Source organism: Molossus molossus, unplaced genomic scaffold (assembly GCF_014108415.1).
Source record: "Molossus molossus isolate mMolMol1 unplaced genomic scaffold, mMolMol1.p scaffold_m16_p_17, whole genome shotgun sequence".
Taxonomy (NCBI): Eukaryota; Metazoa; Chordata; class Mammalia; order Chiroptera; family Molossidae; genus Molossus; species Molossus molossus.
In genome coordinates, this window is record NW_023425352.1 from 10,527,231 (window position 1) to 10,552,132 (window position 24,902).

General features: G+C 51.4%; 1 protein-coding gene across 1 annotated transcript in view; it reads right to left on the reverse strand.

The window, feature by feature from the left end:
• The window catches only part of SLC18A2 (solute carrier family 18 member A2), a 33,445-nt gene that overhangs the window by 8,157 nt on the left and 386 nt on the right, over positions 1-24,902 (reverse strand). Inside the window, exons 2-14 of the mRNA XM_036265659.1 lie at positions 23,146-23,485; positions 15,078-15,136; positions 14,721-14,804; positions 14,334-14,426; positions 13,511-13,600; positions 13,378-13,421; positions 13,250-13,310; positions 10,636-10,731; positions 5,181-5,259; positions 4,952-5,003; positions 4,239-4,302; positions 896-1,015; positions 654-787 (exon numbers count right to left, since the gene is read on the reverse strand). Of these exons, the coding sequence (XP_036121552.1) occupies positions 654-787; positions 896-1,015; positions 4,239-4,302; positions 4,952-5,003; positions 5,181-5,259; positions 10,636-10,731; positions 13,250-13,310; positions 13,378-13,421; positions 13,511-13,600; positions 14,334-14,426; positions 14,721-14,804; positions 15,078-15,136; positions 23,146-23,485 (1,316 nt within the window). The remainder of the gene's footprint in view (positions 1-653; positions 788-895; positions 1,016-4,238; positions 4,303-4,951; positions 5,004-5,180; positions 5,260-10,635; positions 10,732-13,249; positions 13,311-13,377; positions 13,422-13,510; positions 13,601-14,333; positions 14,427-14,720; positions 14,805-15,077; positions 15,137-23,145; positions 23,486-24,902) is intronic.

The window sequence follows — 24,902 nt, forward strand, 5'->3', positions numbered from 1 at the left end:
AATGACTGGTACATTTCAAAATTCAAATTCAGAATCGATCAGTTTGAACTTGTTGAAGAGAGGAACACTTTATTCTCTAGCTCACCTATAGCTATGATTCAGGTCATGCAATGCCAAGGTTATGAATGTCAAAGTTATACATGCTCATGTGTGCCCGAAGGTACACATACAGCGTTTTCCCCTAAAGGTCTGTTACCTACAGTAGACCATCCCCAGAATCTCAGGCAGTAAGGACTAAGATGCTATTAGTAAAATCTGCGAGGGTTAGGAGAGAAGCAAACAGACCAAAAATGGCACCTCTTAAGAGTAAGCTCAGGAGCTCAGGAGGCAATATATATATATTTTTTTCTTCAAGATTTTCAAGAACCATAGAAAATTAAACTATCCCATGTTTACATTTCATTGATAAGGGAGCTTAACTGCTAATCTATGTACAAAAAGTCATTTTATCCTTCAAATATATAAACATATGCTTGATATAGTAAAAGAAGCAGCGTTCCCATGCGGTATAAACTGAAAAGGAACTGTTACCATTTATGTTTGGATAGCTCTGCCCAAAAGGAGCAGGAATATATGTTAGAACTGAGAAACTGTCCAAAAGACCATGCTAAAATGGTCAAGAAGCACTTCGATACATCCTAAAATTTTCTTACCATTTTTTCTTCCTTGGCAGGTGGACTTCGAAGAAAAAAGCAGAGTGGGGCAAAAACAATATCAATCATTCCAATAATTGTCATGAGCCACGGAAATCCAATTGCCTTGGCGATAGCCCCACCAGCGGAAGGACCTTTCAGGAAACAGAATTAGATAAAGCTCTCTGTAAATGTCTCGTGCACAGAAAGATGCAAAGGTTTAAACGATGCTCAGCAGGCATTCTCCGCCGCAACGTGCTCACCTATAGCGTATCCCATACAAAAGGCCACGTCTGCAATGGCGTACACGCTCCCGTAGACAGACACGTGCCGCAGGTCTACCAGGTGGCCCATGATGGGCATCATGGAGGAATCCACCATGCCTGTGGGGTCAGAGAACACAGTCTGTAGAGAACTGTTGTCAACTGAAAATGGGATGAATGTCAGGACCGTGTGCTAACCTGGCAACAACCCTGCTGCCTCTTCTCCTTCCGTCTCCCCCGCCTGCGAGCCTCAAGGCAGACTCCCTACAGCACTCCTTTTGCTGAAGACCAGCTGAGGGGCGCCGAGCCTGCGACTCGAACCCAGGCCACCATCTGCCTGCTCTCTGCCTCACCTCACCTTGTCCTCACTGTCTGGGGGGCCTGTCCCTCGATGGGGAGCACCAGGTCCTCTGGTGACTCGCCCGTATTCCTCGGATCCAGCGCTGGTTGCTGGCCGTGTGGACCCCTAGCCCGCTCCCTGCTGCTGCTGTCCTGATTCATTAGCTTCGGGTCCACTTGTCCCCGCCCTCAAGCAGACACACCCGCACACCTCACCCAGTCTCCTCCCCATCCACGCCTGGGCCTCACACACTTGGGAGGGTCAGAAGGAACCACATCAAGGAGTCTAAGTCCGGCTGGTGTGGCTCAGGGGTGGAGCATCAACCCCTGCACCAAGAGGTCGCTGGTTCGATTCCTGGTCAGGGCACATGCCCAGGTTGTGAGCCCGATCCCCAGTGGGGGGCATGCAGGAGGCGGCCAATTGATGTTCTCTCTCATCGATGTTTCTCTCTCCCTCTCACTTCCTCTTTCTCTAAAATCAATAAAGGAAACAAAATTTTTTTTTTAAAAAAAGGGTGACTCTTTAAAAAAAAAGGTAGACTTCCGGTCAAGATGGCGGCGTAGGTAAGCGTCCTCCCACAACCACATCCAAGTTACAACTAAACTACAGAACAACCATCATTCAAAACCGCCTGAAATCAAGCTGAATGGAAGTCCTACAACTACGGAATTAAAGCAGCAGCCGCATCGAGACTGGTAGGAGGGGCGGGGGCGCGAGGGGCGGAGGAGAGACAGCGGTGAGACGGGCTGGGCCCACACCCACGTGTGGCGGATAAAAATCAGGAGGACAGCTCGGCTGGGAAGGTCCTCCCTGAGGACTGAGGGGTCCCCGTCCCACACCAGGCGCCCCGCTCAGGGTTCCAGTGCCAGGAAGAGAATCCCCATCACTTCTGGCTGGAAAACCAGCAGGAACTGAGGCTCAGGGAGGCTGAGGCGGCTGGAGCCCCAGGCAGCTCCTCTTAAAGGGCCCGCGCACGGACTTATGGGACTCATCGGACTCTCTCCCTCTAAGCTTGGAGGGGAGGCAGCTCGAGGGGCGCCAGAGACATACAGGGAAGAACTGAGCTGTTTGGCACTGGAGCGAGGGCTGGAGAGGGGGCTTTCTCCGGGACAAACTGCTGTCAGAGGCCTTTGTTCCTTTGGTGAGCCCTTCCCTGGGGTGGCAGACAGCCTCCGTATCTGGGACTCCAGCAACCTGGCTCACACTGGTAGCTCCGCCCTGGTGACTCCCTGAGGCCCCGCCCCACCCCACCCAACTTTCAGGCCCACCCAAGCTGTTGCCACCTGCTTAACCATAGGATTGGCCTGTCTTGGATCCTGCTTCAGGTTTTTCCTAAATTCTTTCAAACGAGCAGCATCTGGTCTCAGCTAGCCCCATACCTCTCTTTAAGTAATACACTGAAACAAACACAGGGAGGCAGCCAAAATGAGGAGGCAAAGAAACAGGTTCCAAATGAAAGAACAGAACAAGAAAAGAACTAAGCGAAATGGAGATAAGTAACCTAACAGATGCTGAGTTCAAAATACTGCTTGTAAGGATGCTCAATGAACTCAGTGAGAACCTCAGTGAACTTAGTGAGGGCCTCAAGAGCATAATAAAGGACCTGTCAGAAATGATCGATGCACAGTTAGAAACGAAGGAGGCTTTAACTGAAATAAAGAATAATTTACAAAGATTCAATAGTAGAGTACGTAAATCCAAGAAGCAAACCATTGATTTGGAATATAAGGAAGCAAAAAACACCCAATCAGAACAGCAAAACGAAAAGGGAATCCAAAAAAATGAGGATAGTGTAAGGAGCCTCTGGGACAACTTCAAGCGTGCCAACATTCACATCTTGGGGGTGCCGGAAGGAGAAGAGAGAGAACAAGAAATCGAAAACCTGTTTTAAAAAAAAAAAAGGAGTCTGAGGGACCATCTGGCCCTACTCGGAAAATTAAAATCGAAAGAGGTTTGCTCATTATTGGGGGGGAGGGGACTACCACCACCTAGACCAGTATTACAGTTTCTGATCTCTCCACCGGTCGGGGACAAGAAGCATAAAGAAACAGCGCATGTGTTCAGAGTCCTGGGATCAAAGCCCTGGCTGGGTGAGTGTGGTCATGCCTTCTCTCTCTGAACATCGGTTTCCCACCTATCCAATGGGGATGGCCATGACCAGCTGGGGTGAGACAGCGTCTGAGAGCACGCCCAGCGGAGCACCGGGGCAGGAGGAGGAGGGAACTTTCTTTCATTCCACTATTGTTTGCTGATCACCGAATACCTATGAGGTATGGGGACCCGGGAGAGAACCAAAGAGTCGGACATTAAGCAAAGAGTTGACCATGAATTACAGCTGTGACTGATGCCACCAAGGTGGGTGAGAGCACCCGTGTACACAAGGGGGACCTGGTCCGAGGGGTCGGCGAAGGCTCCACTCTTTCTTTCTGCTGTACCAAGGATACATTCCTGCCTTTACCTGCGACAGGCTCAGCACTTACTTGTATCCTGATCGATCTGTATGTTCTCACTGAGAAGCAAACAGTAGCAGGAGTTTCCCTAACATATTATTGTCCCTCACATTTCAGATTCATCTCCTTCGCCCACAGAAATTCCTGCGGCACAGGTGGTCATCACTACATCCGTCCACCTTTTCTGTATCAAAGCTTATAAAAAATACACATGAAGCCTGGGTCCTGCAGCCTCATCCGAGAAGGTCTGTTCGCAGACCTGCGCCCACGCGGTGCTCTGCTGTTTGCCCAGGCTCGGCGGCGGAGTGTCGCTTGCTTCCACAAGTCCCAGGCTTTTTAAAATACTGGTTTCCAGAAAACAAACGACCGGTACGTGGACGCAGGTATTTTCCTGGGGATGATCTACAGGCTATACTGGAGCCTGGCTGCCCATAGCCGCCTCTCAAGCTTCTAGAAGCTTGAGGTTCAGGAATCATGGTGTGCCTGAGAGGAAATCTTCCTTAGCAATGGGGAGAACTGTTTCAAATTTAGGCACAGGGCTCGTGGGACTTACCAATTGCGAAACCAACCCCGAAGGTGGGAGCTATGAGCCCGTACATGTTTTTTGCAAGAGGAATCTGTAGGAGGAAATAAACGTTATACTGAGATAACGACAGTCAATTCAGATCATCTTGGAAACTCTTAAAACTACGTTTTCTCCAGCTGAGTATGCGTGTTGCCTTCTGAAAGAGACAGGAGGAAGAAGGGTGGGTTCGGGGAGAACCAGACCCCCCAAATCTTTCCAGTTGAAGCTGAAACGGGTTTTGTGAGCATCACAAAAACTAGCCAACTCCAGGATGTGAAAGATCAGCCTGGTCCACACCCCATTGCTGACAAGGACCCAAAGACCTCATTTGAGGTGGATGTTGGCCACTGGAAGATGTTTCATTCTAGAAAAATAATCTTGCTATGGTTTCAGGGTAGTCATCCTAAAGTGTTTAAGACATTGTAATGTTTAAGATGATGGGGTGGGGGTGGGTGAAATATAACTATGTAATAAAACACTCTCAATAACTTCTAACTGACATAAAATGAAAACATATCCCTTGGAGAGTCGTGTCCAAAATTTGTAAGATGATAAAAAATTAGAAGAAAATGAAAGATGTACTAAAAATCAATTATCAACAAACTTCAAACTGCTAAAAAATATTTCTTGGTGATTCTTGCCCAAAGCAAAAGTTTTATTTACAGACCATTTCCATGTGTTCAATGGTGTCTTTTACTCACACATAAAATGCTGATGCCAACAATGATCATTCCCAGAAGGGCACAAAGCCACCTATAAAAAAAAAACAAAACACCACCATCAATAAATATTCCTCTCCCCCCCCACCAGCCCCCACCCAAATTTTCAATGGGAATCAAACAATTGCTTGTAACAGCTAAGATAGAAACATGGAGGACTTTAAAAGAATGACACTTCTTAGAAGACAGCGTTGTTTTCGGTCCATCTTACCTCCCCATTTTGTGCGCGAGTATCCCAAAAATATTGGTTCCAATGAGATAAGAGATACTAGCCGGCAAGAAAGCAACGCCTGTAAATTTATGAAAAGGACACCTTATCAGTACTGACATCAGTCAAATGTTAGGAGAACTAATCATCGCAGACACCGTGGTGGCGATTAGAGCAGATGAAATGAAGCCCCGCGGCCGGCAGCCCAGCAGGCTAATATCCGGCAGCCGTGCGCCAGGCCGGACCCCCGGGGCTCCTCGGTCCCTGCAAAGCCTCGGAGACGCTCCAGACGTGAAATTCATTTCTCTATCAGCCGCTGCATCTCGCCCCGGCCCTGCCTGGCGGGGAGCTGTGCGCGTGGACGGACAGCAGCGGCACCCGCATGTCAGAACAGGGCACCTGGGCGGCATCTCGGCCTGTCCTCTCCCCGCACTGCTTTATAGGACAGAAGGAAGACAATAGCTTGGAGAAAATCGGGGAACATTAAGGACCAAAAAAGGTAAAATTACCCCAAATCCCATCACTTGGATAATCACCATAGTCATTTTCCCTTATAAGTTTGTGTGTACACCCCCAGGGCTCAGCTGGTTAGAGTGTTGTCCAGCTATGCCGAGGTGATGGGTTCGATTCCCATTCAGGAACATTTTTAAAATATACATGCCAAGTTGATGTGTACATAATAAATGTGTGTGCACGGGATTTTGTTTTGTTTTTCCCCAAAAAACAGGGTTATACCTACTGTTCTATGTCCTGTTTTTTTCAATTAGCTTTATGAATATCTTTCCATGTCAAAAAAAGTAAATGTCTATGTGGCCATTTTTTGTGGCCGAGTCATAGGTGACTGAAATGTTCATGTCCAAGGTTGAGTGGTCCCCCAGGAGTGGGACCCCAGGTTGCGCCCGAGCTGAGGTCCAGCTGCTGGTGGCGGTGGTGGCCTCGACTGTGCCCTCTGAGTGACCTGAAGGCCTACTCGAGTCAGACCAGGCTTGGCTGCCAGGGACTTGTCCACCTGAGCTCTCCCTGGCCCCTATTCATTGCGAAAACAATAGGAAAATGTCTTTCTGAAAGATGGCTTTTCAAACTCTCAGTGTTCACAGTTGTTTTCTTCTTGAGCTCAGATATACCAGATTTGATTCTGAGCCTTGCCCACAACTAGTGAAAGTCGCTTTGTTGTCAATCCTGTGAGCACATAAATCAGACACCGTGGGAGGTACTAGGTGGTCGGCAGGTGCCCACTGAACTCACAATGCACAGGGCCTGGGGGCCTTTCTCGTCCAGGAGCTCACAGCACACACGGTCCACTGGCCTTCCACATCGGGTCAGTGAGCTAGGAAGCCCCCCTTCCCCTCCCGGGGAGCTGGAGCCCTCCCGCAGTCGGGACTTCAACAGGACTTGTTCCGGGAGCGTCCGCAAGAGCCATCAGGTGTCACCGTGCAGCTCGTGAGACTGTTCTGCTTCGATTTCAAATCTCATGGCCTTTCTCCAGAAATGTGGGGAAGCACCAGGGCAGACTGGCTTCCCGGAGCTCCCACAGGCCCCTGAGCAGGGAGGGGCCGGGGACTGGCTGTGCACTGGGTCCTCGACTCAGGGACGGTCCTGTCACTGTGTCACCCAGAGTGCCCTTCCCCCTACGACCCAGAGGGGCCTGAGGGGTGCCAGCAGAGGTGGGCCACATGCTCCAGGGACCACACTGCAGGTGACACAGGACAGGCGTAGAAGAGTGATTCTCTTCAAGAAACCCGAGTGTCTCTCTGAGGCCAGGAAGGGATGACGTTGCTGGTGGGAAGGGGACCGTCTGGCGGGTGATAAGAGGCTCCCCGAGGAAACCGAGGCAGCTTGCTCTCTAGTCCGATGGCTCAGGGCCTCTGACGGACTGTAAAGACTTTATAAAGAAAACTGCAGGCTTGTGTCTGGAGAGGAAGAAGACAGAGCAGCTAAGTGCCCTGCACAGGGCCTGATGCCTTCAATTAGGGTAATGAGTCAATTAAGTGAAGGCAGCACGTCGGCAAAGCATCTCGGCCCAAGAGCGCTGCAGAGCCAATGCGGGCCACGGGCCACCGGCCACCGCACCCAGGGCCTCCTGGAAACACCTGGAGGCCAAACCACCCAGGGACCAGAGGGCAAGAAACTGGGAAAGCAGCCTGCAGAGTGAGCAAGAAAACATGGAGAACGGCCCCCGTCTTGGCTCACTCGGGGCGAGAGAAAGTCCGTCCCCTCCGCCAAGTGTGCGCTCTCGGGGAGCTGAGCGGCTGGGCTTCTGCTGTGTCCACAGCCAGGAATTCACAGCCAGAGGTCTCGTCCACGAACCACCTGCGTTCCGCTCCGGGAACCTTTCCTCCTTCACTGGAGGACGCTTGTTTGCGCTTTGGTTTGGTGGCATAATTCACACACCATAAAATCCAGCCTTTTAAAGTGTACAGTTCATGCCCGGCCGGTGTGGCTCAGTGGTCGGGCATCGACCCCTGCACCAAGAGGTCACCGGTTCGAGTCCCGGTCAGGGCACATGCCCAGGTTGTGGGCCCAGTCCCCAGTGCGGGGCATGCAGGCCAGTCGACTTTGTTTCTCATCGATGTTTCTCTCTTTCTCTCCCTCTCCTTTCCTCTCTCTCTAAATATCAGTAAAAGAAAAAAAAAATGTTTTTAAAGGAGGCCCCTTTCTCACACGCTTGATTAGGAAAGACTGAGAGACGGACCGGCCCTGTGCCAGGGCGATGCTGCCCAGTTACATGCAGGAATGTGCCCTACAGAGACTCCCCAGTGGGAACGGGAGCCCACGTGAAGGGTGTCTCATTGCCGTATGGTTTCTAAAGGCAAAAACTGGAACTATCCCAAATGTCCAGCAATGGGGACTGGTTGAAAATTTATGGTAAAACCTTAAAATAGAACCATGTGCTATCATTACCATGAATGATGGGCTTTCAGTTAAGTAGGGCACATTTAATCTATAGGGTTTTTTCCATTCCCACTCCAAATTCTATTTTATTAAAGGAATAAAAGAAGGAAAGTGTCGGCTGGCCCCTCTGTGCCCAAGGACAGAGAAGATGAGAGGAGGAACAGCGGCAGGGGACAGAGCCAGCAGAGGGAGGAGCGACGAGTCTTCCACCTGCCGCCCGGGCCAAGGAGAAGCAAGACCTGTGTGCCTCAGAACGAAGGTTCCAGGCACCGAGTGTAAGGCTGAGGGCTGAGGCTGTCAACAGGAAACAGGGTGCAAAGTCTGTTTTAAAAGCAGTTGGAACCCCAGCCCTCCAGCGGTCACCCTAGCAGGAGACTGTCTCTTTAGAGAAACCGGCAGCATGGAGCCCAGGGGTAAATAGAGGAGGCTGAAGAGGAGGGTGTTATTTCAACAGCCCACACCCCAGCCCCCCCCACACACAATACACACAAAACCACACAGTAAATATAAAGGGGCCCTTCAAGGTTAAGATATGAGGATACAAATTATGAACATTCAACAGACCATCTGGAAGATGAAGAAATCAATAAAAATAAGAAAAGGCAAGGTAAGAAACTAAAAGGATAAAATGAAAAGGTCCAACATCCAATCAGGGTACCAATAAAAGAGAATAGAGAAAATGGGGGGGGGGGTTAATTAAAGAAATAATACAAAAAGGTTCCCAGAACTAAAAGAAGGGTTTCCCAAATGAACTGGCTGACTAAGCAAGTGCCAGCACAGTGGAGGGAAAAACAGACCCCACTGCAAATCACTATCATGGACCTAGAGAGGAAGAGAGGTCCTTCAGGCTCCTACAGAGGGGGATGAGAATGACACTGGCTTTCTCAAAAGCAACCCTGGATGCTGGCAGACAATGGGACAGTGTCCTCAAAATTCTGAAGAAAAGTAATTTCCAACCAAGAGTTACATACCCAAACAGACTAAGTTAACCAAACATGAGATGAGAATAAAGATGTTTACAGATATGAATTCCCCTCCAATGGAAGCCACTGGAGAATATGTTCCATCATAATGTGGGAGTAAACCAAGAAAGAGCAAATCAGAAGAGGACACAGGAAACAGAAGAGAGGCAAAGATATTGCCCGGATAGTGGAAGAGGAAGATTCCAGCATGACCTAGAGAACACGTCGAGATTGGAGCAGGAAGACAGAGTGATCTGTCCACAAACAAGCAAAAGCACAGAAAGGCTAGGTCAGCTGGTGCAATTGGCCCCATTTAAAGGGCCTTTTATCTCTGCTAGAGACATAGGCGGATAGAGTCATAAACACTACAAAGAAAATTGAGAAGATAAAAAGACATGGCAATGACTAACTCCAGGAAAAACAAAAGCTTGTGTAAAGAAATAATCATAGACCCCTGCGTAGCTTATCTTTGAACAATATTTACATAGTCACGATCAAGTCAATACTGAATGCCAATCTAACCAAAAACTGTAATACAACTGTTTCAGGAGAACCGAAAGTGAGAAAACATGTGAGTTGGTTGTCGGACAGTTTCAGGTACGGTAATAACAGCATTAAATCCCCATCTACTCTATTAGGAAGCTGGTGGACAACATCAGAAATTGGAAAGTCAAAGAACAGGAGCGTACACACATTTTTTCGAGACATTAAGAAAATGAACAGAAGAAACAGCTGAAAGAGTAGAAAATGATCAAATCTAAAGAAAGGGGGTTGGAGATGGGGAGGCATAGGGCAATGACACTGGTTTGGTTTTGTCTGTTTGTTTTTCATTATAATTCTTATAATCCTGTTTAACTTAAAAGTATGTACATGTGTAACTTGGATAAAAAATAAAATTCATTAATTTTGAAAAGCAAATCCACCCATTCTGACACGGAAAGAGCAAAGCGAAAGGTCCGCAGTGATGTAAATAGCAAGGTCGGCAGTGAGGTAAATAGCAAGATTCCACCCGGGTTGGGTTGCTAAGCATTCCACACACAGCAATAAATGCAGACGCATCTGGAAAAGGACACACAGAACTATTAACAGTGAACATCCCAGAGGACAGGGCTGGGACAGGGGGATGGTGGGCATGAGATTTTAGAATACTTGTACTCCTTCAGTCTGTGTACTTTGATTTTTTAACAGCAAGCATGTGTTACTTTCTCAATTGAAACTACTTTTAAAAATTCATCCTCCAGAAACCTGTTTGGGGTTACTCTCTTTTTCTAAATTAATTGTATTGCTGCCTACGTATGTTTAACCTAACTAGTCCAGTTAGCTAACTAGTCCAGTTCAGAAACACGGGGAGATGCTGGACTATTTCTCCTCTCTTTTCTGCCCGGGTCTGATGCCTCCATCCGAATTCTGCATCCACCAAGCATACAGAAACTTGAGCCCAAACAGACCCCAAAGCTCACTGCTACCCTAAGCACCGACCCCATTCAGTGTCAAACAGAAACAGTCACTTGGTCATCCTGGTCCCTGCAGCTCGGCAGGGCAATGATGAGACCCGCCCTGCAGATGAAAGTTCTAGCATCAGCAGAGCCCACCCCAGTCCTTACCTAGCTGCCACTTCTGGGAACACATGGTCTCCATCATCCAGATGGGCAGGGCCGGCTCCAGCATGGCGATCGCCATGTTGGCGAAGCAGATGGACCCTTCAAGAGAGCAGAGCGTTAGTGTGCTCTGGGTTGGATCGCGAGGGTCCCTTAACCACTTCCAGACACAGTTACACCCCTCGGGCCCACAGCCAGAACCATCGGCTTGGATACCAGAGCATCTCCTGCTTTGTGAGAAGAAAATAACAGATCAAGGGGATAGCGAAGGGTGTTGGATTAGTAGTAGTAGTAGTACTATTTAAATAACTAGAGTCCCGGAGCCATAGAGTTTGGAACTGGAGGGAGCCTTTGAGATCCTTTGGTTTAACTTTCCTGATTTGTTAACAAAGAGAGGGAGTTCCAATTTATTAACGATGTAACTTGCTTGAGGTCACACAGCTTAAGCCACTTCCAGACCACACACAGACCTGGGCAACCTGCAGCTCCTAAGTCTTACTGTGCAATGAACATGCTGCTTCTAATGATACCCTGGGATGCCCCCAAATCCAGGGTATTCAGTACACACGTGCTGTTGTCGGATTTTTTTTTTTTTAAATCAACTATGCATATAGGGTCTCTTTGCAAATGCCCATTATCACTCTGATAAACAGAACCCTTTGTAAACGCAGAACCATCTGGGAAAAGACACGCGGAACTGTTGCCATCATTCTGGGAGCTTCCTGTGCTCTCCCGTGGAACCTCTAATTTGCTAAAATCTTGATTGAAGAACAGTGTGCAATCATGATTAAGGTGCTTACATCAGGAAGACAGATTCTTTTCTTTCTTTGTGACATTTAAAGGCAGAAAACAGAAATGATGCTGAAATGACTGGACTCCCCTGACCCACCTGTTCTGTGTTGTCTTTGATTCTGTGTTTGCCTATTTCACGTACGTTCATTACAGGGCAAACTAACTGCCAACACCGTTTACCTCTCCCCTGCGATCCAGAGCCCACACTGTGAACCCCTCATTATCTAGCTCTGATGCACCAAACAAATATCCCCCCTCCCCTAAATCCACTCTGGGCAGGAACCAGGCAACCTGGACAGCCCCAAAGGCTGCCGAAGTATTTAGATTAGCCCAAACTATGCTGTTTGCCCTGCGCTGCCGGGCCATTCCCATGGAAATGCCAGTAAATCTCAGGCCTAGACCTCCCTCTGCCGCCTCTGCCTCCTGCCCACACCTGGTGCTTCCCTGCATGACCTGAGTGACATGGAATGCCCCTTTTCCTTGGGACACATAATAAAATCTTCTTTCAGTGGTATTGTCCTGTCCATGTCATCAGTACCCTCCAAATCCCATTGACACAAATGAGACACCACCTGGCCCCCGAGTCCCCCGGTTGAGGCTGCCTGGACCTGCTTGCTGACGGGCTGACATTCGGTGCTGGGTGCATCTCTGCATGTCCCTCCACAAACAGGGACGAGACAGTGAAGGTCCAAGAAAGGCAGAGGCAGGAGGGGCCCAGGCTGCTCAGCCTGCCCAGGTGTCTGCCCCAAGGTGTGGGAGTCACATCTCCGGGCCCCCATCTCTCCCCATACATCCCATCCCACCTGGGACAGCCTGGGCCCCCAGGGCACCTGGGCTCTGGAACGCTCCCTGCACCGTCGGGGACACAGAGCGGCTTGCCTGCGTGAAGAGCTCACCACACCGGGTTCACAACCCTTTGGCCAACAGGCAGGACGAACAGGACCTACACCTGGGTTACACAGGTGCCACCCTGACCAAACCCTGCAGCAGAAGCTGAAACAAAACCAGCCTGGGGTTTTGAAAAAGGCAGAATTTGAATGCCCTCAGGCAGGGCACGCGCCCACTCCCCCGGGCTCCCCCAGGCTCCCGCGTGTTCGTGACTCCTGCTTAGACAAACCCAACCCTAACTGGAGAGAACCCTAGCTGGGTCTGAAGCCACATGCCAGCGCTGCCCTCCCCCCGCCGGACCCCGAGGGCCGCTGCTGACCACAGTATCCAGGCTCGGGCAGCATAAGGCAGCCCCAGGCCTGTGTCACTGGGATCATCTTGAGGGGACAGTCCTTTGGATAAACGCTGCCATGATCCTCCCCAAGAGCCATGGAACCCGGGGCTTCCTTTGTGCCCATCTCAGCAGGAACCCAAAGGCTCAAGATTCTGCAGCCACAGGGTGTTTCCGGCGGGCCTCTCCGTGTGCGCAGCACGCCCTCCCGGGAAGGCAGGCCCTCTGGGCCCTCTGGGGCTTCCCTGTTGGTGTCTATTCTTGTGCGCCGATGTGAATCAGACCCCCGGCCAAGATGCCTGCAGTGGGGCCACAGACTCCTTCTGGAAGTTCCAGGCCAAACAGTGGCCTTTGCCACAAACCCGCTGAGCAAGCTTGACCCCAAACCAACCGCTGTGGCTGGGCATCTCTGTGACAAAGACATCTCTGCCCCCATGAGAAACCACAGGAAGCCGGCTGAGTGTCAGAAATGAACCCATTTCTCCTGATGTGTAACCTCCTCGCGCCTTTTATGTTTTTCTACAGCCCATTTCCAGCCCCAAAATGAACACTGTCCTCGCCACCCCCCCACCCAGGGCTGAGAAGGACCAGGGGCTGGGGTGGCACCACCTGCAGCGATGAGGATGTAGGGGTCCCTCAGCAGGGTGGTCAGCGGTGTCCCCTTCTGGCTCTGTAAGGAAAACAGGGGTCAGAAGAGCCCGCGAGGCCAGTGCACGCCCCCTCTCCCTGCCGCTCACCTCCGGCTGCACCCGAGATGGCTGGAGCACGCACAGCTGAATAGCTACGAGGGAAAAACAAGAGGTGTGGCTCCAGCCCATCGGCATGTATGCCCAGGTCCAGGTCCCGGCCAAGGTCCCCGCGTGCACTCACCTCCATCCAGGAGCACCAGGGCAGCCAGCACCAGGAAGGGAGCGGTCTTCCCCACAAACTCGTACAGCACACTCCCAAAGGGGGGGCCCACTGCAGAGAAGAGAGAGCGAGCCATGCCAGGCCCTGCGGCCTACACCCCAACCCACTCGGACCCTCCACTGGTGTCTTGTGCTTCACTCTCTGTTTCGTTCTAAAAGCTATTTGAGGGGGCCACCCCTCGTGACATCAGTCCTGTTAAGTTGCCCTGGCTACTTCCTCCGAGCGGTTTTACATCTGGTACCCGGGCGACAGACTCCAAGGGTCACCCCACAGTAAGGATCAGAGGAAACAAGATCCAGGATACTGAAGGAGCGCAGGAATCTGTGAGCGAGGACTCCACTCCCCACACACCAGCACAGGCAGGACTGCGGGCGCCCAAAGGCAGGCCGGGAAAGGAACAGAGACGCGGAGAGGACCTGGATCTCCTCTTGGTCTGGGAGGCCAGGCAGGGAGGTGGGGAGGCCCCGCCGACGTTAACGCAGAGAGCGTGGGAGAGGAGAGGACCCCAGCAGACCGTGCCGGCCAAACCTGCCTTTACCTCTGGGCTCAGGAGGTCTGGGGTCAGTTTCCCAAGTTTCCCCAGCAAGTTAGGTGGTACCAGAAGGGGGATCCCAGGGTGTCCCGTGTCAGGAAGGCTCCACCACTTTTCAAAGCCTCCACGGAAGTAGGGGCCAGACAGGGGACAGCCAAGGGAACCCCTTAGAGCCGGTGGAACCAGGGAGGAGGGGTGTCACTCTCCAGCTCCAGACAGGCTCCCAGTGCCCCTCCTCAGGGACTTACTCACCTAAGACCCCCATGGCCAGGCCTCCCAGGGCAACCCCCATGGCGTTGCCTCTCTCTTCGTCATCTGTGTACACGCTGGCGAGCATGCCCATCCCTAAACAGGGAAAGACAGGTGGACAGCCGAGCTCTGGGAGCACCTCAATAATTATCCGCGACTCGCCTCCCTCCCCAACCCAGACCTGTGAGCTTCCCAAACTCATCAGATTAATGAAGATATAAGACCAAGAAGAATCCAACAAGGAGGCGGGGACCCATCCCAGGCACCTGATGTCCTAAGTCACCCAGCTAGTGACGGAGGGGCCCGGCGAGCAGGGCCCTGCTGGCGGCCCCTCCGACAGACAGACTGAAGACCCTGGGCACCGGAGTACTCAGGCATCTCCGCACCTACCAGCCACAGACGAGCAGGAGGAGCCGATGCCCTGCAGGGACCTGGCGGTCAGCAGGAGGGCGTAGCTGCGGGAGAAGGCGAACACTGCCCAGAGAGGGCCGCCCGGTCAGGCAGGCGGCGGACTCTGAGCAACCAAGTCCACCAGAGGCGCTTCGGAGCCCTTACCCCGATGCTTTATTTCCCTACTGACCACATTGCATTTCTGCCCCCAAAGACCCGCCCCTCCCCCGTCAACTTCTTCCTGCAGTTTTGCCAATACTCCCGCCCCCACCCCAGGTCAATGGTCGATTCCCCACTCGTTCTTGGCCGTCAGAGCCCACCCGTGGCCCACGCGCAGGGCGCACATGGCACACTTACTGATGGTGGAGATGAACATGATGCAGAATCCCGCGAACATCGGAATGGGGTAGCCGATTCTGCAAGACAAAGCCCCGGGGGGAATCGGGCTCGGCCTCCTGTTTTCTCAGGGCTTCGCCCCAACCTCTCCTGCTACCCCTCTGGGATCCACGGGTTAGACGGTCCCGGCGCCGGTCCTCAGCACTCACGCCGCGGCGCTTCCTGCCTGACCTTTCTGTGTTTGCCGCCTTAGACTGTGAGCACACTTACGGACTGCCACTCTGAACAGGAATCTCCCAGGAACAAATGTCAACACAGTACTGCCAAGCAACCGAGAACCCGGCCGACATATACAGCCCGTATCCATCATTTTTTTTAATTACTGTTTTTTTAATTATAGCCTCTGCTGGAGCTTCGGCCAAAGGGACAATGGCAATTGAGTGATTCTCATAAGAGGTCATCAAGGGGATGCGACCGCCAGAGACCACGGCACCGCCTGAGACCTCGGGTCGGCCTCGGGAGGTCAGCCTAGAAAGACAGGCCTCGTTTTCCGTGCAAATATTCAACACCCCAATTGCTCCGTAAGGCCGTTGCCCAGACAGGGCTCTGCCACCAGACGGATGGGATGGTGGGAAGACCCTGGCTGGACACCTGGCCCTGCCGCTTAACCTCACAAGTGCCCCCGCCCCCCACCCCACCCCCCACACTCCCCAGCCTACCCTCCAGCCCCCCAGAGAGACCTCCGCCGCCCCCTCCCAGAACTGCTCAGTATGTGATGAAATATGATGAAATGCTGCCTCCGAAACCGTGTCTCTTCGCTCATTCTCTTCCTTCTTTCCTGTCCGTGTCTGCTCATTAAGCGGACAGCTGGGCCCCTGCCCTCTGGGTGGGGCATGAGGGCGAAGGCGGCTTCCGAGTCCCCTGCCCTCCGGGAGGTCTGCAGTAGCCCAGGACAGCTGTGAGCATCTCCAGGCCTCGTCCCCCTCTGGCCCTGCATCCTAGACCAAAAATCCTGCAACCCAGCCACTCGGCCCGCAAGGGCTCTTCTCCTCCAGGCTTGGCAAGAAACCGTCATATCAACCACCCACTTCTCCGAGCACTGACACGGGCAGCTGGATGATTTTACAAGGGCAGCAACCACCTCCTCACTTCACGTGCGGGGAAACTCAGGCACAAGCAAGTCACTTGCTGAATGTCCTGTGGCTTAGTTCACCCTGGGCCATGCCGTCCACCCAGGGCTCTGCTTTCACATGCTCCCGCCTCCTCAGGTAGCCAAAGGGCCTGTTGTATTTTATGTGACTTAAAATACAACATTTCCGACAGGTCTCCTGGTTGTACTCTTTTTTTTCCCATTGTTTCATGTGCACCCCAAATCATAACAGGTTCCCTAGCAGCACCCCTCCCGCACGTCCACGCAGATTCCCCTGTGACCTGAGACGAGCTTGTAATTCACAAAGAAGGGCTCATGGCCACCAGGGACCAGGGGAGACGCTGGGGCTCCGGACTGCCGTCCAGACAGCCATCAAAGGGCAGCTGCTCTTGTGTCAATCAGCCCAGAGCTGACAGCTCTGTGCTTGCTGTCCACGTAGGCAGAGGGGACCCGTTCACAACCCCCGGCCCGCGGGGAACTGAACGGGAAACTCCCAGAGCTCACAGAGGAGCGCAGGCAGGCAGTCCATGTTTCTCAGCAGCCACTGAAGTCCCAGGGGAAGAACGGACATAAAGCATGACGATACTTGCAGCTGCCCCAGAATAAACGCGGGATCCTCACCATCCCTACACGCTTCAAAGCTGTTGGAACACCAGTGATCCTTACGCCCGGTCTGCAGCCCGGCCACTGGCCCAGGTCGCCTGGCAGGACACAGCTGGGGTGGGCTCCTTCGCCCCAGGAGGCCCGGCCTTCCCTGAGACAGTCAGTAGGGAACTAGTCACCTGTGACTCTCGTCGCGGTTTCTCGAGGTAGCTAGTTTTATTCCCGTTTAAACTCACAGTGAGGCTCAGTGAAGTTAAGTAACTTGCCCCCAGTTGAAGGCACTGAGCATATCTCCCGCATCTGAGGGGTGCCAGGTCCTGCGAGTGAACACTTTGGTGGGGACGCTAGTGGCAGGAGCACGGGGTCACACACGGTGAGTGGAACAGAAGGTCCACAGTTTCACTGGAAACCAGATGGCTCTGTACCCGCGGGGCTCTGTGCTCACGGAGGATTCTCTTGACCAAGCCCAGGGGCTGTGTTTCCTTAAAAATACCACAGCTACTACTTTAAATTCCTTTGGGATGTCATAAAGCATGTATGGGGTAACCAAATGGCCAATTTGGAAGGACACTCCAAGGCTGGCCAGTCCGACCCCTCGTCTTGGATGAGGAAGCGAGGTTCAGACATGGCGTGGCTCACCCACAGTCACAGAGCGAGCCAACCCCTTCAGATACCAGGGGGCTCATGCTGCTTCCTTCTCACTCCTGGCCCGTGTGCCCTGCACCTCCAGTGTTGGTCAAGCCACTGGCAGGGCCGCCCTGTGGGACGCACTGGGCAGCCTTTCTCCACAGCTCGTCCCCGACACAGAGACACTCCTGGATGTCCACCAACCTCCCCCAGCCCTCTGACACCCGCCTCAGGAAGACAGTCATCCAAGGCCCCAGGGTCACTGAGCGATGGGCAGATCTCCAATGCCCTTCCTCCTTCCCCCATAATGTCTCCTAAATGATCAGGACTTCAACTGCCATTAGTCATAAACATCTGAGTCGCCTCTCATCTCGATTCAATGCCATCTCAATTATAGCACTGCTAGGCAGAGCTAGACCTGATGTGGCAAACCTTTAACCAGATATCCCTTATCGCCCCTGGTGAGTCATCTCTGCCACAGTCATCCACAGAGCATCAGGGAGCCGCTAATCCAAGGGGAAGAAGACTAAGGTCACATATGGAAGCCCTAGGAATACGTGCAAACAGTCAAGTTGTACTCATTATATAGACCCCTACAGGGTCAGTGAGAAACCTCAGATTTCCTGATTCATCACTGACAAGCAACACTCTCTCTTTTTTTTTTTGTGGTATGTGCCCCTAGCGGGAACCGAACTCGGGACTTTCTGGTCTGCAGGCCGACGCTCAACCGCTGAACCAAACTGGCCAGGGCGCAACACTTTTGAATGCTACTGACTAGTTTGCCTTTGCCATAGAGACTACACAAACGCCATTCTCAGGCTCGTTAGACCTTGGTCCAACCTGAGCAGTAAGTGACAAAGGAAGGACTCACAGTAGGATACAAATTATCACCAGAAGAGATAAGAGGCGACATCTCCTTTTTCAATGATCCCAGTACACTCCTAAAAAGTGATTGCGTGGGTGAACATCAGTAAATGGAATGATCATTTAAATTCACAGGATACACCGGGAAGCTGAGTGTCAATCATTTTGTGAATAAAACCAACGTCTCAGCTTCAGCCTGTGGGCCTGTCTTTTTCAGCTATCACCTGCGTGCAGGGAGTTCCGTGAGCCATGGACCTCCTACTCTCCCAGGTGACCCCTGCTCCCCGACACACAGCTCAGGTGGGGGGCTTTGCACCCAGGACAGACACCCAATTCCACGGCCAGCTTCTTCTGCTTTCAGAAGCGAAGGCTCCACCACCCCATCCAACCAGCCCTAGGCCCGAGGCTCCCTGTCCGCAACGGCAGCTGAAAAGGTCACTGCTTATTCCTACGAAGCCCACTTCAGACCAGCTGGCTGAAGCCAGGGGGAAAAAATAACCACAGCAGATTTCGGAGAGAGTCTGTGCCCTGCGGCTTCCTCCTTGTTCAGATGTTAACTACAATTTGTGAGGGCAAATAACCAACCGGCTTTCAAATATACCAGGTAACTATGGAAATCAATTAAGCCACTGTCGCCGGCTTGATGAAAAGCAGACCACTGAGACACTGACAAGCGAAGGAGGGAGGCCCTGGAGCTGCCCCGGCACCCAGAGTTAACCCTTTCCCTCCCCACCCAGTTCATTTGGAATGACTTTCCGTTCTCAAGATGCAACTGCTATGTACTCCTCCTGCTGAGCAGGGGAAGACCACACGGCCATGTTCTTAGCCTGACTTGTGGACAGAGACATGGAAAGGTGTTTTTACATTGGGTACCTGCCTGGAGCACTCCTTTTATGTGTGTGCATGTCTAAAATCCACTTGCTGGGCCAAATGACAACAGGTGCTGCTAATATAAGTCCTTCTACTACCTCCTTTTACACACGAGGTGGTCACGAGATAAACTGGAATTATAAAATAAGTCACACGCGCCTCAAAGATGGAAATCGAGTCACCCAAAGCACCCGCAAGCTCTAGAGAGTGTTACTGGATATGTGATCGCTACGCCTGCCAAAATCAAAGGTCCTTTGCTCCCTACAGGGTCATGTATTTTTCCGTAAAAATATGGTACCGGAAGTGTAAGTCCAAGAGAAATGACTTGTATTTAATTAGCGGCCAGATGAACACTTAACATGCTTCCCAAGAACTGTAACTTTTTTCTTTTCAGTGTTTGCCGTGCGAACTTCTCCGATATGTAAAACGACAGACAGGCGGCCGGCCTCTTGTATCAGCCACCCACAAAAGCCACTCACGAGCAGCATCATGAATATGGGGTCCTGGATGTCATATGGGAGATCGGGCTGTGACGTGTTAAATGGGGGGGGGGTCTCATTTCACAGTGGGTCCTGCTTACATGGAGCAGCTTGGAAAAGGCGTGCTTCCAAGCTTCCTGTTTCTAGGTGGCTCCCCCCATGTCCTTGGGGGTGCAGAAGGCTTCCCTTATCTCCTCTGTCAGAAGCACTGCAGAGATGCTAAGAAGCTAGAACAGCTCATGTCAGTGGCTGGAAAAAGATTTTTTTTTTTATGTCCAAAAAACCAGGCTTTTTTTTTCTGGACTCCCTGCCACTGATTACAACTAGCAACCAACAACTCGCTGTTTGGCCCTTTACGAGTTCAGCCTGGTACTACCAGAGAGAACCCAAGTGGATTCAAGAAAGACAGATTTTGACTTGCATTATTGATTTTTTAGTAGCCAAATGTACAAACCGGGGGGAGGGAGGGAGGAAGACCCCTGGACACATCTGGACCCTGGCTCTAGTCCTATAGCTGTGTGAGCAAACACATTCTCCTGAACGGCCAGCTCCGTCACCTAGAAGATCCTGGTACTGGCCCAAACCCTTTGCTCAAGTCTCTTCAAGCTCTGCAGCTCCAGGCTTTTAACTACTCTTCAAACAGAAACATATTAACCAGATGTAAAATGCTGCTTTAAACACACTTGTTTACAGCACTGAAAACACGAATCACACATCTTCTTGGTAATTGAGGATGTGATTGGCACAAATTACACCAAAGACTATTAGCAACGGCTCACAAGGAAGAGTCTGTAAAGGAAAATAGAACGTGTTTATCGCTTCTCTGAGCAGAGCCAGGGAGTGCCCAGAAATGCTGCGAGTCCACAGATTCAGGTCTATGGAGCTTGGAAAATACTGGAAAAATTACAAATCATGATCATCTTTGGAGGGACAGAGGTCGCCCAATTATTCTGCCAACACCAATAGTCAGATGTATTTGTATTTGCCACGTGACAAGGTAACACTTAAAAGATGGTTATTTTGAAATTTGCTTGGAAGCTGGGGGAACCAGTTAGGGCTTAAAATTTTGCTGTAGATAAATTTCAACGTGGATTATTCACCATAAAAATAGACTACATGTTACAGGTCACAGAACAAAATTAGGTTTCTCTTGGAAGACCTTTGTTTTTCAGAGCCCTGAACAGGAGTCTTGGGTGGCTGCAAGTCAAAGCATTCGGAGTCTTTAACACAGAGGAAAGGTCTCACTGGCTGTAAACAGCTTCTTCCTCGTGGAGTAAACAAAGCATTCAGAACAAGAACAGGACTTTTTTAAAGCTCGTCATTTGCCACTTGCATTTGAAAGATTGGAATACTCACTTAGGCTGCGTTTTGAAGTATTACGCCATATAGCTAATGACATTCACGTCCAATGCAACAGTAAGGCATCGTTATAATAATGTCCTTAATTTTTCCATATGGCATTTGAGCTGTTTGCTTGCTCGGAAGACAAAACCCTGAGCCATTTTCTGTAATTATACCAGATGCATTTTTTAAAAAAATCCTCACCCAAGGATATGTTTCTATTGATTTGAGAGAAACAGAAAGGGAGAGAGAAACATTGAAGTGAAAGAAACATCGATTGGTTGACTCTCGCACGCACCCCAACTGGGGATCTAACCTGCAACCCATGCATGAGCCTTGACCAGGAATGGAACCCGTAACCGTCAGGTCTATGTGCAGCGCCCCAACCAACTGAGCCACCCGGCCCGAGCTGCCAGATGCAGTTTAAGAAGGGCTCTTGGTCTTGAAGAAAGGAAGAAAGCCACCTGCAAATACTGAGGACTGGTCTTTCCTCCTGAGGAACAGAGGCGTCCTGAATGTCACTTGCCAGTGGTGCTTCCTGGTGGCCTCACAGTCAGGCCGTCATCGCGGAGTTAATTTGCTTAGCACACTTTACGTGGCAGCTTCATAACATTGCTGCACACAGACGGGACAGCTGGACGGGGCTTAGGATTGTTCCACTTGACTCAACAGCACTACTCAGTCCAGAAAACCAAACGGCAAAAGTTTAAAATGTGCTTCCGTCCAACTCTCCGTGGGCACGTCACCTGGGGCCTCCGTGTGTCTGAGGGCAGCTTGTGCTGGGGGAAGGCCGATCTCTGTACTCTCTCCTCTCCTGGACCCCCGCCCCAGAGTGGCCCCGGGCCCTCGGTCACACAGGGCCCCACTCTGAGAAGAGTCCCAGGCTGGCTTTGATGCCTGTTGTTGCCCTCTTGAAATGCTTAATGATCATTTTGCAAAGGACCCTGCTGGTCCTTCCCCGCCTTCCCTAGGTCAAACCCTGGGCACATGTAAAGACCTCCCTGTTCCCAGCCTACACTGGGTGCTGGGTAGACCTGCTTAAAATGGACTGGGCTTGCTGACCCTTCAACTTGGCTTTGCAACCTCTAATGGCTTCCAAGCAGCCCCACAATAAAAACCCCACTCCTTCCTCAGCCCAGCACTTGGGGACTTTTATAGACTACCCCTCCCGTTCCCCCTGCTCTGCCCTCCCTAGTTCACACCCCTTTGCCCCTTCCAACCGCCTCACTCCATCCTCTTTTCCATCTCTAGTCTTTGCCTTTGTTCACACTTCTAGGCCTGGGCACAGGTAGGGTTCTGGCACGTCCTCCTCTGCCGTGGTTTGGCACACCTGCCTCCTTGGCTCCACTGTGTGTGTGGCAGCCCACCACCACTCTGCTGCACCGGCTCCCTCCTTGCAGCTGGCACCCCGCTGCTGCCAGCCCTGGCCTACCCTCTGAGCCCCAGGGACCAGGCAGAGCTGGGCCACCTCCACTGCAGAGGACAGAGACCTGCTGGGAGGCCACCTCAAGGGACATGAGAACAAGTGTTCAAAATAACGGGGGGTCCAAAGAAGTCCAGAACATCTAGGTTCACATAAAGCCAGTTTGGGCATTACTGGGGGCATTATTAGCCAGTTTGCATTATGCAGAAGACAGCCTCAGTTCCCTTCCCGGTGTGCAGGTGGGCACAGCTCGGTAACTGGCGGGGGATGCACCTGTTACACTGCCATGCCAGAAGGACTCATCTCTTCCCACACCCCCACCAGCCGTCTACCTGGGCCTTCACCTAGCCAGCTCTAGAGACGCCCCCTGGGTTTCTAAGAGGACACACGGCACCGCAGGTGGAAGAAAACATTGCACAGCCCGAAAACCTGATGACGGAATCCGGCACTGAGACAGATCAAAGTTCTCCCATGTGGGGAGGGCCTCTGGCTGGTGTTTTAATATTTCCTTACTTTCTAAGCAGCAGGGGTAGCAATGAAAGGCAGATTAAGTGGGAAATCATAATTAACTATGAACAGAAACCCAAGGGGAAGGGATTGGACTGTTTTCCCCTGCTCACCTTCCACTGGTTCCCAGATTCTGCTAAATGAATGAGAAACAGAATCCCGGGGGGGAAATGATCCCGGAACAACATAAATATAAAACTCTTTGGCCAAAATAGTGAAGCCTACCTGTTGGTCAGCAGGCCAATGAATGGGTTGGTGAGGAGCTGGACCGTGGCCTTGGAGGCGAACAGCAGGCCCACTTGCACGTTTTCATTCAGCAGGTCTTTGTCTTTGCTGGGACAGTCGGAAGGGGCAACAGACATGTTAGTCACCATGGCCTTCGGCAGCAGCCCCCTCTGAAGGTCTCTGGTGGTGTTCCCGGTGACCATGGTGGAGTTGTCATAATAGGAGAAGATGTTCTGGAAGCTGCCCGAGGTGGAGGCTGGGAACACTGGCGTGGCGGTCGGGACTTCAGATGCATTTTTCTCATGCTCGATGCTGTACAGGTAACTCGGGATGATGGGCACTGGGGTCAAGAGCAGAACAGGAAGGCAGTGATTGCACCGAAACCCTCCCTGGGACAAAGGCCAAAAACGATGGTCACATCAAAGGCCAAACAAGACGCAGAGAGGTGGTGTCTACCCCAGGGGCGCCCCACCCCACCCCGCCCACACCAACAATGGAACACTTCCACTCTGCTTAGCTCCCTACAGAGAACCCCAGGAGGCTGAGAAAGTTCCGTCTGCTCTCGGGGCCAGTTACTGTGCAGAACGGACTGGCCAGCTGCACTGAATCCTGGACTTCGAGAGGGTGTCTCATTCCAGGGCTCCTTCACAGGAATATTTTAGGAGAGCAAAACTTGGTCGGAGATGGATTCCGTGCTGACCCAGGGTCAACCAGGGCTTCTCTGAAAGAGGCTGGAGAGACCTTTGCTTGAACGAATCAAGGAAGCAGAAACCTAAATTCCACTGTGTCACAGAACAACTAGAGCTGCAACAACTAGGAAGCAATGATCTGGGAGTCCTGCAACAGGCCCACGTCAGCTCTCTATTTCTTGCGTGGGAACCAGCAAGTTTTCATCCTATCTGGAACACATGAGAACTTCTGAGACCGTCGTAAAGGAAAAGAAAATCCTTTTGTTGCAACAGAAGCTTTGGGCATGTGTGTAACAGTAGACCATTCAACACAAAGGAGCCGGAGGCCCCTGTTCCTGAACTCCCTGCACCTCACGTCTCCGATCACCCTTGAGGTGAAACCCTGATTATGTGACGCTCTGAAACTCTCGAGAGAATCTGCAAATGGAGGGAGGGAAGATGAGCCCCCTAGACAGTCAAAATAAAAAATCTTTTCTTTTCCTCATTAAAAATGTGGATTTTTTAAATTAATTAATTAATTTATTTTTGTTACAGATGGTTCTTCTCCCCACCCCCCCACTGATTCCCCCCTTCCTCTCCCTCCCCGCCCTGTCCCCAGCTTTGTTGTCCATGTCCATTGTTCATGCATACATGCATATAAATTCTGTGGATTATCTCTCCCCCACCACCCCCTCTTCTGGGGATTGTCAGTCGGTACCCCACTTCCACGTCTCTGGGACTACCCCGTTCCTCAGATTGTTATGTTCATTATATTCCACAAATGTGGATATGTTTAAGGAAAAGCATGCCAAAGACTTTGCTGTTAACAGGGCTAATTAAGAGACCATTATAGGAAAAAAGGCTCAAACGAACACTTTTCCAATCGCTCTTGAAATGTTTCCATCTCGAGTCATTCAAGGATACAAAATATTGAAATGTCACTTCCCTTTTCCGAGGGAGGGATGTTTACTTCGTTCCTTTAGATGTGACACCAAATTATGAACCCCCCTTTTTGGGTAGCATAAGTCTGATGGCGTTACTCTGAACTCTGGGAATTGCTGGTTCTTAAGAGAAATCTCTCTCGTTGCC